Below are 12449 nucleotides of genomic sequence, written 5' to 3' on the forward strand. Positions count from 1 at the left end.
GGATGCTATATTTTTTAGGATACCGATACCACTGAACGATACCGATACTAACCGATACATATCGCGATACTGTATAATGTATCATCCCACAATTACACCCATGAAGCGCTTTACGATATAGTTAACATGTCAAATGAATATTAAATTCAATTGTGGGACTTCTTTGACCTGTTAGTACTGAACAAACAATGAAAAATACATTAAAAATATGAAGAAAACCGATTATGGAATATCTTTTATAACACCCGCCATCAGGTGTGCTCGCGTGAATAGCACATCTTCTCAATGCAAACAGACCGTTATAGCACCGTTATAATTAATGTTAAACCTGAGATTCGACTAGAGAACAAATAAATAATAGAATAAAGGTCATGAGATCTCGGCATTGCACAAACAAACAAATCTCATCTTTAAAATCAACATTTGCCTTCACTGGTGAGAGAAAACAAATCCCATCACAGTTCATTTGTGGGACTTACCTTTCTAGTATTGAACAAACAATGAAAAATACATAAAATATGAAGAAAAACGATTATGCAATCTAATTTATAACACCCGCCATCACGGGCCACGGACTCACTTTTAAAATTTAAAATTTAAAAAATTTAAAAAATTTAAATTTCGATTTTATTTTTTTATTTTTTTCAGTATCAAAACCGGATCTGATTTTGGTACGGTATACCGTAGCCACCAGTAACCGGTATTTCGGTAATACCGGACACCGGTATGCATCCCTAGGTCAGAGGTCATATCAGTAATTGTATTCTATGTTATCTTAGATTTCAAATATCAAAAAGTCATTTTAGTCTTGAATGCAGCACTGAGGAACATTTTCCATTTTTTTTTTTATAAAACTGGCATTTCAACCATTCAAGGCCAGATATCAAAAGCACACATTTCTACCTTATCAGGGAGAAATCATTTTCTTTTCTTTCCTTTTCAGATTATTTTATTTCACTTCTGAATAAAAATAAATGTCACCCTATTTGCAGAATCTGCTCCTCGCTGCTGTTACTATTCTGCACTATAACTCGGACGCAACAGGAAGGAAACATATTATTAGTTTAACACAGAGAGAAGGTCACTTTGTTACACTTTAATGTATGCTGTGTGTAAGCCTTTGTTTGGGTGGTAATTGAATGAGAGAGTATTTTTAAGTGAATATAATGGGTTGACTTGCAGCTGTCAATCATCAGGCTACTTATGTGTGACATTTCTGTTACAAACACCATGGAAACTATTGACAGAAGAGTAAAAGGAGTCTTTCCTCTCCTCTTTTTAACTACATCCTTCCTTTTCCCTCATTTATCCAGGTTTTTTCCTCCTGTGGCTAAGAGGTTTTACATTGAAAGTTAATAATGGACATGCAGAATTGCTTAATCAAAATACATTCCCATTGCCATTCAATTAAACAGTCTGTCCTACAGAAATATATAATACAATAACAAGTCAATTAGGAATGGTTCGGTATATTAGAATAAAACATTTCTAGAAGTCTAGAGATATCTTTTTGAAACTGATCTGCATCGAGTATATAGCTATACTACTTTTAGGTTTTTTATGACCACTTGAACTGTATGTTGTACTGTGTATTTGGAATGTTGCTTTATTTCCCGGGGCTAAAAACACATTTCCATTGTTTGTCAATGTAACCGTCAATAAGTCGTCTGAATTTGAATCTATAGCTCATTCTCAATTATTGTACCTAGTGGGACTTTAACGGTGGTTTTCATCATCTAATCTTACTCTGAGCAAGAAAGAGAATAAGCATATCATCCATAGTTCCTTTAAAAGACAGAGACAGTCTGTTATGTAACTCATCACTTGTTTTAAAAATACCTTTTTGATCTCAGTTTCATTTTCACCACAATCATTTCAAGCTTTATTTCCCCCCTCTTTCTGCAGCAGTAAAAACCCGCTTCATCCTTCTTCTCTCCTCTCATGCTGGTTGACTAACTGTCTGATTGCTAAGCTAACTAAGCAAAGCTAGCTAAGCAGGTGTAACCAAAGCCAACTGCACTCATTAGCTGACAGACTGGCTGGTTGATGACGGCCTGCTTCAGCGACTAACTGATGGTTAACTGAATCATTGATTGACTAAATAACTGTCTTGTATGAATTATGATCGCAGGCTAATTTTCTATTGTCATCTTGTCATGTCGCGATTGATTTCTCAGTTCATTCAGTGATTATCATTTCAGACAAACGGATTTGTTAACATCTGGCCAAGCTGGCACTAATTAACTAATCGAGCTTGATTAATTGTTGTAATCAGAATGCCTATAAGTCTGTCTTACCTGTGGGTGTTGTACTCTTTTGGTTGCAGATTCGACACTGAGCGTTTCTTATGGGCTGGCCGGGTACATGTTCCACCAGCTTACAGAACATCTCCGGACCCGTGGAACCACAGGTCGCATTAGTGGAGATATCTGCCATGGAGGCCAAGTTCAACACAGCCGGGAACAGACCTGAAATAAAACACACAGACGAACAGAAACAGATGTTAAAAATTCAACCGATAGATCAAATTATTATTAAGGAAGCTTGTTAGACATACTGTAAATGCAACATAATATTAAGAGTGTGGTGTTTTTGGAAATACATGCTTGATACACACATGAAGTTGGTATCAATATTCTCATTTGAGAACTTGAAAGCAAACAATGACATAAGACAATTCATGAAATGTATTAAAATGTCAATTCAATGTTTACCTAATTACCTTTAAGCTGTCTTTAAAATGTTTTCATTTCCTGTTCTTATCTCTTTTTTTGACAGTATGTTGGATTTGCTCTTCAGTTTTATTTGAAACCTGAGGATGTATGACTTATCCAGTTTGTAATCCTGTATTTAATAAAAGTATAGTTGGATCAGGTTGAACGCAATTAGGAGCAGCTCAAAGGAGGTCAGAAAGGATTTCATCTTCAAAACAACCTGTGTTGCTAAAAAGCAGAACATTATGTGTTATTAGGAACCCAGAGAACACCCTGCTTTGCTCAGATGTTTTGTTCTTAAAATCATTAAATGGTGTCAGTTTCTGTGTGTAGTCTTGCAGCGAGTGAGCCAGCTTGCACAGTTGTTCTGAGGTTATGAGTAATTAGTGGGGAACATGAGGGGGAGGGCAGGTTTTGTACCAGTCATTTATATAATCTGGGTATATTTTGGTTACAGTCTAATGCAGTTAACATCATTTACCCCTCACAGATAGAGCAAGCCATATTCACTTTATCTTTGCATAAAAGAAGCATGCAGATTAAAGAAAACATTGTTAGGCTAGTTTTCAACTGTGCAGATTTGGGCATGCTACTTTATCAAAGGACTGTTCATTTGCATTATGTTGCTCAAGCATTTTCCACTTCCTTTCCGTGGCTATTTTAAACTGCTGGAGCTCATTTTATTATGGAAAACAATCCTAAATACACAGCTTTTTTCCAGGATATTATTATGTTATACTATTCAAAAATGACTTTCTGATCTTGCGATATAATTCACAAAATATCGTTCTTGGATCCTTATCTTATCCTAATGTTTCTGTTGTATTATTTGGTGAAGTATCTGGACTAAAAGCTACATAGAAATGCATGTAATGTAATACATTGGATTAGGATTTTTTGGCATGCATCACATTGTTTGTCTATATGTGCACATAGTTTAAAGTATTTGAGTGCCAAGTAGCTCTGAGACTTCTAAACAAAGCGATGATAACTCATGTCTACATGTCATCAGCACACAAATGCACCATGAGAATAAGCACCGTTTTTTCTAGGCTGTGTGTTCCCAGAGTAAAAGCACATTCGTCTCAGATTCAATGACAAGCTTGTTGGACTGTAATGCTCAACATACTGTGCACATGGTTCACACTTCCTGTCTGGCAAACACACACAGACAAACACATGCACGTCCTGCACAATGTCACATGTCCCAGACGTGATGTAAGGTCAACAACTTTTACAGTTAAACAACATGGGCACTGATGTACAAACATAAACACAGAGATGCGGGAATGTACAGAGGGAGAGATCAGATTGAAAGACTGTAAGAGAAACGAAGCACTTGTGAAAGGGTGGACGGTGTGTGTGTGTGTGTGTGTGTGTGTGTGTGTGTGTGTGTGTGTGTGTGTGTGTGTGTGTGTGTGTGTGTGTGTGTGTGTGTGTGTGTGTGTGTGTGTGTGTGTGGGTGNAAACATTAATTAATTAACGCTGACAGGTATTTTATGGTGCATTAACAGTTTGAATTATTAATATGATTATATTGAAAGTTCGTATACACATAGAGTGCCGAAGTCCCTCCCCATCCGGTGGACCTCCATGGGACCTTATTTCGAAAAAATGATGTATTGAAGTCAATGGAGAGAGAAAGATTAATCTTTCGATCCCGTTTGAATTGTGCCACAAATTACACATATGATGTTTGTCAATTTAAAAGATAATTTTGCAAGTCAAAAAAAAAAAATGTGTCGTAAAACTGTGAAGTAACACATTTTGTTTGTGTGAAACGCTCAATTAACTACATCTCTGGTCTCGCAGAACAACACACGTCACCAAGATGGCCGTCACTACTGTCTTGCTAAACAAGGGATCGACTACCCTCACTATCACCACAATGAAACACGTCCAGAAGAATGTCATGCAAAGCTGCCTGCCTGTCTGCCTTCCATCTGTGCACACACACTTATCTCGTGCCCTCATTGGTCATTTGCGCGTTCGTGTGTGTTGGAGGAGGGGCTCTGTAACGAAGGGGCAGATTTTTTTCGGCTGCATACTTTCAAATTCCAGCAAACTCGAGCTAGTTTCTCCTTTCTTACCTACCCTACCTTTAAACGGACATTCAGTAAAAGCTGAGGTAAGAAATTATTGTCAACACTAGGTTGTAATAATAGATTAAAGGAATACTTGAACTCCAATTTGTAATTTGTAGATCAATAAATCACCCTGTGTTTCCTTGAATTCTTAAAGACATTTTTGTTTTTCAAGAATGCCTCATGGTTGAACGAGGAATCTGAAATCAAGAATAACTTACTATTCAAAGAAGCCATATTATGCTTTTTGGGGGATTCCCTTTCCTGTAGTGTGTTATACAGCTTTTTGTGCATTTAAATGGTCTGCAAAGTTCCCTCCAGAGGGAGTTTCTCTCCCTGCCTGAAACGCCTCCATTTGACTCCTTTGTTTACTTCAGTAACATAGTGACATCAATCTAAGGCTTGTGCTTCTAATGGCCAGCGCTCCAACACATTGAGCGTGATAGACTAAGGGGCGGGACATCTCTAAGCGGTTGATCAAGAACATCGGTGGTGCGAAGTCCATAGGGACTTGGCTTGGCAACTGGAAGGTCACCAGTTCAAGTCCCGGCAAGACCAAGTGCTACAGAGGTGTCCCTGAGCAAGGCACCGTTCCTTACACTGCTCCCCGGGCGCCGTACATAATGGCAGCCCACTGCTCCTAACACTAGGATGGGTCAAATGCAGAGAAACCGTTTCGTTACTAGTACCTGTACTATGTAATGACAATCAAAGTAAAAAAAAACAAAAAAAAACAAACATCAGAATCAGCCAGCTAACCAATCAGAGCAGACTGGGCTCTGGTTTCAGACAGAGGGTGAAAAGAGGTGCTGCAGCACAGGCAGTATGAGAAAAATAAAGTGCTTTTTGAACATTAAAGCATGGAGACATGTCACAGTAGAGGCACAAAATCCAAATATGAACCTAAAAATGAGCATAATGGGGCCCCTTAAAACTTTTCCGGGCTAGCCTTTAGCGCATTAACTTATACTGCACAAGTTGGGTGAACTTTTTTTAACAAATGCTTTGATAAAACAGCCCCATTTACTTAAATTCAGTAAACTCAGTTGGATTGTTGTACAGGGTGTAGGCATGTAAGACAAACAAGATTTTGTTCAAGAATTCAAGGTAACGGTGTAAGAAATGTATATACAAATTATCATTTTGGGGGTTAAGTATTTCTTTAAGTGGGTTTATATTGGCTAATGATTGTTGATTTGTACTACTGGTGTGACTATTGAAGTTGTAATGGAGTTAGTTAGGTGAAGCAAAATCAAACATTTTTCATCTTTGCTCAGTCATTCATCCATTCCTTGCTTCCTCCCCTTCCCTCCACCAGACACCATCTCTGAGCCGGCAGACCGACCCACCCCCAACCCCCTCGCCACCACCCCCAGCTCAAGCTCTGTTGCCACCATCACCACCCCCACCTCCTTCCACCCTAACATGGTGTGGGCCATCCCGCTTCCGAGGACGGAAGAGCCATCGACCACTGAGTGGCCCCCTGCCACCACCATCTCTTCCACCCTCATCAACAACAGAGCAAAACAACACCACATCATCCACACCCAGCCGCCGCAGTCCACCACCACCTCCACCCCCCGCAGCAGACCGCCCCCCCCCGCCGCCGCCGTGTCCTTCGACGGCTCAGGCAGTGGGGAGCCCAGCGGCGATGACCAGACGGAAGAAGAGGAGGAAGAGGAAGCGGGTAGCGGCGTTCCAACAGAGGCCAGTGGCGCAGAGGAGCCTGTCGGTAAATCACTGCTCTTTCACTTCATTACCCATAATGCTTTGATGGCTGTGTGGGAGGGGCTTTTATTTTCCAATAATGGGTTGTACCAACTCTTTTCTTAGCTTACATCATTACACATTCATGCCATCATCTGTTAATTGAAAGCCACAGGCTTGTGTAGTTCTCTAGAAATGTTGTTGAGGAGACAAATGTCAAAGCCAGGCAGGCAGGGAAGATACATCTTTGTAAACAGACGCCGTTTGTGTCATTTCCACTCGCAGAAGATGTATAACTCAATTTCAGAAAGGAATGCATTTGCATGGTTTTGCTGTCGCTACATCGCCCATGCTCTTTCCCCCTCCATTCCGCCAGCGCATCGCTCTCAACAGTTAGCAAAACAAAACGCAGGCTCTGTAAAATACACTGCAGCAGGCCAGATGAAACTGTTGGCCCGCACCTGGGGACTGCTGGAGCCTGACTTGACAGGCTGATGCGACTGTGAGGTTGAGGTGTGAGTGTGTGTGTGTGGAGGTCACATGACAATTCTCAAATCTTTCTCGACATGCACTCCTGACTGTAGCAGCACGCTGCCGTTTCTAGACCTCTGCTTGAACAACAAGGGATGGCTTCTTCTTTTTTTATTCGGTTGTTATTTTCCATCCATCCAGCTCGGCTGACAGCTTGCAGTAACAGGATATGATTGATGGGCAGCGTGGCCCCCAATGTGCTCCTCCTCGCTCCTCCTCCTCCTCGGCGAGTCAGAGATTTATTCTGTCAGAAGCTGACCAGAGTGCTCGGTGGCGCGAGAGGCATGCAAACCTGTCTGCCTAGGAGTCCTGGTGTGTGTGTGTGTGTGTGTGTGTGTGTGTGTGTGTGTGTGTGTGTGTGTGTGTGTGTGTGTGTGTGTGTCCAAGCATGCTTGCATTTTTTTTCATGTTGTACGTGCTGAAGTGCTAGCGCGCACATCAAAGTGTGAGCAGATCAGGAGATTGTGCAGCGTAGATTTAAACATGGATATTCAAATCTAGACTTGAATGTTTCTTTACGGTGGTTAGTTGTTAAAGGTAAGTTGTAGTTTGTGTTTGGGTGTTTAACTTATCTCCCTCTTCTCATGTCACTGAGTTTTTCCAACCCGGAGTGCACATATCACTATCTGACTCTATAAAAGTAAGCCGGCCAGAGGTGTGTGTTTGTACATGGTTTTCCGTGCTCTGTTGAAATCTGCTCTTATGTGTGCGAGGACTTAGGACGCGTTTGTGTTTGGGCGAAAGACACGTACCTAGCACACGTAACGCAGCACACCCAAAAAATCTGACGGGGGACTGCGAGTGGGCTGAAGCATGAACGATTTAAATAGAGTGAGATATCGTCTTAGGTCTACAGAGGAGGTACAAGGATGCTCGGTTAGTGTACTCGCGCGGGGTTTGACTACCCATACTAAAGAACGCAAGTACTGTGAAGCATATGCGTAAAACGCCGTCAGGCCAGTCGAGCGATTTGTCCTCCACGCCTCGTAGTCCATCTACAGTACGTCTCGACGCAATTAGAGGCAGTCTGAAGCTCCGTCCCTGACTACGGACTAGAGGAGAGAGGGCGGACAGGACACATATGAAGTGAGCCGTAAATAACAGGTAATAAGCTGAAAGTGGGCTAGGTCGAGAGGAACTAGCCGCTGGATGTTTGATAAACATCTACACTTATAGCCGCTATTACTGGCTGCCCCGAGGGGGGCAACTGTCGAGTGACAGATCGGGTGACACGAAGCATCACGGTTGACTAGCTAATCTGACTTCCGATTCGATGTGGACGATCCGACGAGGGAGGTGGTGAGTGTTGTTGAAGTATGTCTGTAGGTCTTATGGAACATACATTCGAGGCGTGTCTCCCCTGCTCAAATACAACGCTATATTATATTACGTCAAAGACAGTAAACGGTATGGTCCCTTATCGTCAGGTGGTAAATTTTGGAGAACCAAACAAACGGGACGGCAGAGAAACACATGTGTGTTTCGTAAGTAGTTACCACAGCTTAACCAGACGACATTACTGGAACAAATTATATAATAATAAAACAATATCCGAACATAAAAACGCACGTAAAGGACAAGCCTTCTCACCGTTACTGATAGTCACTCTAGCACTCACACAGGACTTCCAAATCGCGCAGACGTCCTGAGAAGTAACCTAGAGACAAGCCGCGGACCTGAACAGAATTTAAACGAAATGTAACTCCGCAATTGTGCAGTACTTGCGTTCTTAGATGGGAGCCCACCCTACCAACGCGGAGGCTTACACTAACCCGAAATCTAACGCTACCTCTGTAGACTAACCATATACTAATAAAAAAATCTCATATAAATATCCATGATTATACATTGCATAAGCCGACTAGGCACAAGATCACCAGCAGCTATTATGCAGTGTAGTAGTCCTAGCGTACCAAGCTAGGTAAACGCGATCTTTCGCGAAACACAACGTCCAAGTCTCCAAAATTTGCCTTTTGTTTATACACACCTAGTTTTAATGTATACAATGTATCCCAATGAAAAAACGAGCACAAATCTCACAATACACAAATAAAAATAAGTACAATAAATATATAGACACCTTCGCTCGGTAAACACAACAACGTAACTTTTTGGTTCACCAAGAGCGCTCTCACTGTTCACACTTAAGAAAACAGTCTAAGAATAACTTTATGTTCAACCCTTAGGCAAACACGCCGTAGTACTTCCATGATTCCAAACTTAGGAAAGACACACCGGTACACACATAAACTCTGATAAGACCTCGGGTATGAGACCAAAACATGACGACACAAAATTAATAAAACGGAGACTCGAATCTAAAAAAGAAGAAAAAGCGTCACCTATAACCACAGGCACACGGTTCAGCCTGCACTGATTGCCGTGCCTGACTGCCTGTAAGGGCGCGTTTTGACCTATTACGAAGAAGCACAGATGTGCTTAATGTGTATATCCCAGTAGTTATACAAGATAAGCAACTTTCCAGCCTCACCGCACGGACTATTCAGCTCGATTACAAAAAAAACACGAGATAGCAAACATAACGTAAAACTATACCCACCTTATATGATACACTTGTTACAAACTGAAAGGAGTCTTTAGGGACTATTGGGTGGGTCGCTGGTCACGCGCTCCACCAATTAGCCGCAGTAAAGCGGTTTCATCACGTTCTGCAACACACGACTTTAGACCGCAGGTAAAATTCGTAGATTCATATTTGAGGCAAACCTTAACCAGAAGAGGTCAAACACAAGTCCCGAGGAGTACCATTATTCCTTGACATATTATTCAGAAACCCGCCTAATGTAAACCGCACATCTGTCTAGTACAAGTCTGACATTCCCAAATCCAGATAACGCGCCGATCAAGCGATCGACTACAGGACCGACATCCTTGGCACCCATCATGTAAAACCCCAAACGCAAGCTAATTAGGTTCTTATTAGTCGAGGACTTTAAATTGGGATCAAAGAACCCCAAAACCCCCACCCAAGACTATCAAAACACACAGATAAAGCGCACCTCAAACGCCCCCTGCAACCACAAACCCCACCACCTGACTGCACGCTGCCCCAAATTCCCTTAATATAACCACCATCCTCCTTAAGTTTCCTGAACCTTCTTCCTCTGACGCCATGAAAAAATCTCTTAAAAACCGGCTTACGTGAAAGTGATAGACTGCTACAAATACTACGCGGTCGGCCTGCAGTAACACACGCAGACGGAGCGACACCACTTTGATACCTTTTGATGTTCACAAGATATGTTGCCTGATGTTGTACCTACAAAATGGTATTTCTTGCTCCCTGAGTAGATCTCTGGAGACAGTGGCATCGAGACACGACAACAAATACGAAATACTTCGCACCTCTTGTCTCCTTTGTATAAGAAGGTACTGTTTCAACATTAACGTTTGTTTTTTCCTTTTCACGGTTTAAATACGACGCAGGGGAGAGGGAGGCCAGGTGTAATTCACGTTTACTAGGGTTATACATACTAACATATTTTTATAGAATTTAGTTATGTTTACTATAAATTAATATGGTTGCAATCAGGACCTTGTGGATAGTGACACATGTAGTGTGTAAGTTGTAGAAATTTTCAATTGTTTGGGTGTTTCGAGTGCACTTGTACAACTGGAAATAAACTAGTAAATATTTTTGAATTGCAAGTATAAGAAAGATAAAAACTTGAAATATTATCGACTACTGCAAGTTTGGTTTTCGTGAAACCGTTGAATGGTGTATGCAAAATTTTACGAACTCTATTCGTGGCATTGAAAGTACTATATTAAAGAGGCAGTATTAGGCCAAACAAAGGAACACGTTGCCGGCTTGACAACACAGCTTACGTTTACGACGCCGACGTACCGTTAACACCCCGTCGTAAAAGAGGAGAGGAAGAGCGCATTCCCTCCCAGGTGCACCAAGGATTCCGATTTCCTCCGATATTCTCCTTCAAACTTTGGAGGGAAAAGGAAATTATAACCGGTCTTAACCTTGCGTGAGATTGTACCACGCGTGACTGCATGAAGGCCCAGGTAAAAGTGAACCAATTTCCAAAGGATTTCGATTTACCTGGTACCTTGCGTTGGTATCAGGGAGTGTATCATATCTGTCGCTGAAAGTCCTTTGGGTTGGTCTTTTATCCTCTTCCTTTTGGCCTACTAATCGGTCCGCATTCAAGTGTCCCATTCTCTTTCCCGCACGCAGAGACTGAATGTGCCGCTGTCAACCGCGGGAGACCTCATCACCTCCCACAGAAGGGTAGCCCCGTCGTAGGCTTGATGAACACAACAGCGTCCTTCCTGGCCTAAGGAGTCGACACCCATGACACCACGAGCGGGTTGCACCCTGACCCCACCCCCCCCATCACTATGTGTCCCCGAATTTTTATTAAGTAACTTTGACATTCTTGTAAGTATAATAAGCGCCACGGTCGAATAGAGTCTGTGGAGTACCCCTCTCTCTGAAAAGGCCGTGTCGACCTCATTTTGCACATAGATTCCAATTTTGGATGTTAGAAAACAAATAATAAGTCTTAAACGAAATTCGAAGACGGTCGGACCAACGCTCGGAAAATTTTTTAGTCAGGGCGACCTGGACACTAACCTGATTATCTCCGAAGACAGTCCTCACTAATATAACCGTACATAAGTATCTTTAACTAAAATGTGGACCTTGAGCCGTTCGTCTCGTGCATTACCCGTTGACAACGGTGCAGTACAGCGTGTGGTCTCTTTTGAATTTACTAACTCCCCTACACTAATAACGAGTGACGGGACTAACCACATCTTATTGAAGTTCCGAAGGTCCTCTCGTTGTTTTTTTTCGGACGACAAACACAAATTGTCAGGGGCATATAAGACCGATAGAACCTGTATTTTCTGTATTTTTCACCGAATCCGAAACAGGACACTTCTTACTCTCACACATAGCTCGTCGCTTCGAGTCAGGAGAATTACTACCACACCACTCGTCGGCAGGCACCAGGTTCACGCGTCAAATACCGGCGTGTCTCTAATCTTTATTAGCACCTCCGTTTGTCGAATCCCCGTTTTGTTCTAGCATTTGCAGTCTCCGCTCCCTGCACCGGCGAGTTCTGAGCGCCAGTTTTCCTCTGCTCCTCCTCGTTCTCCGAACCGTCCCAAATATCCCGTAGCAACGCACACCCGGGCGTCATAAATGGCTGCTTCTCCTCTCACAAACCATCCCCCTGTCTCCATCTCGTGTTGTTGGTGCCCTGTTTGACGTCACGCCCTCGGTGACTCTGTGTCTGTGGTGTGTAAATTTGTGTGTTGTTTGTGTGTGTGTGTGTGTGTGTGTGTGTGTGTGTGTGGTGTGTGTGTGTGTGTGTGTGTGTGTGTGGTGTTGTGTGGTGGGTGTGTGTGTGTGTGTGTTTGTTGAATGTGGGGG

At 42.3% G+C, this 12449-nt stretch overlaps 2 protein-coding genes across 2 annotated transcripts in view; one reads left to right on the top strand and one right to left on the bottom strand.

Moving 5' to 3' along the window:
• The window catches only part of LOC104956332 (laminin subunit alpha-2-like), a 50133-nt gene extending 46992 nt beyond the window's left edge, over positions 1-3141 (bottom strand). The window contains exons 1-2 of the mRNA XM_010783809.1: positions 3135-3141; positions 2298-2468 (exon numbers count right to left, since the gene is read on the bottom strand). Of these exons, the coding sequence (XP_010782111.1) occupies positions 2298-2468; positions 3135-3141 (178 nt within the window). The remainder of the gene's footprint in view (positions 1-2297; positions 2469-3134) is intronic.
• An 854-nt stretch (positions 3142-3995) lies between these two features.
• agrn (agrin) overlaps positions 3996-12449 on the top strand; it is a 55014-nt gene continuing 46560 nt past the window's right edge. Inside the window, exons 1-2 of the mRNA XM_010783810.1 lie at positions 3996-4005; positions 6117-6530. Coding sequence (XP_010782112.1) covers positions 3996-4005; positions 6117-6530 — 424 coding nt within the window. The remainder of the gene's footprint in view (positions 4006-6116; positions 6531-12449) is intronic.

The sequence above is a fragment of the Notothenia coriiceps genome, unplaced genomic scaffold, assembly GCF_000735185.1.
Source record: "Notothenia coriiceps isolate Sejong01 unplaced genomic scaffold, NC01 NC01_scaffold00025848, whole genome shotgun sequence".
NCBI lineage: Eukaryota > Metazoa > Chordata > Actinopteri > Perciformes > Nototheniidae > Notothenia > Notothenia coriiceps.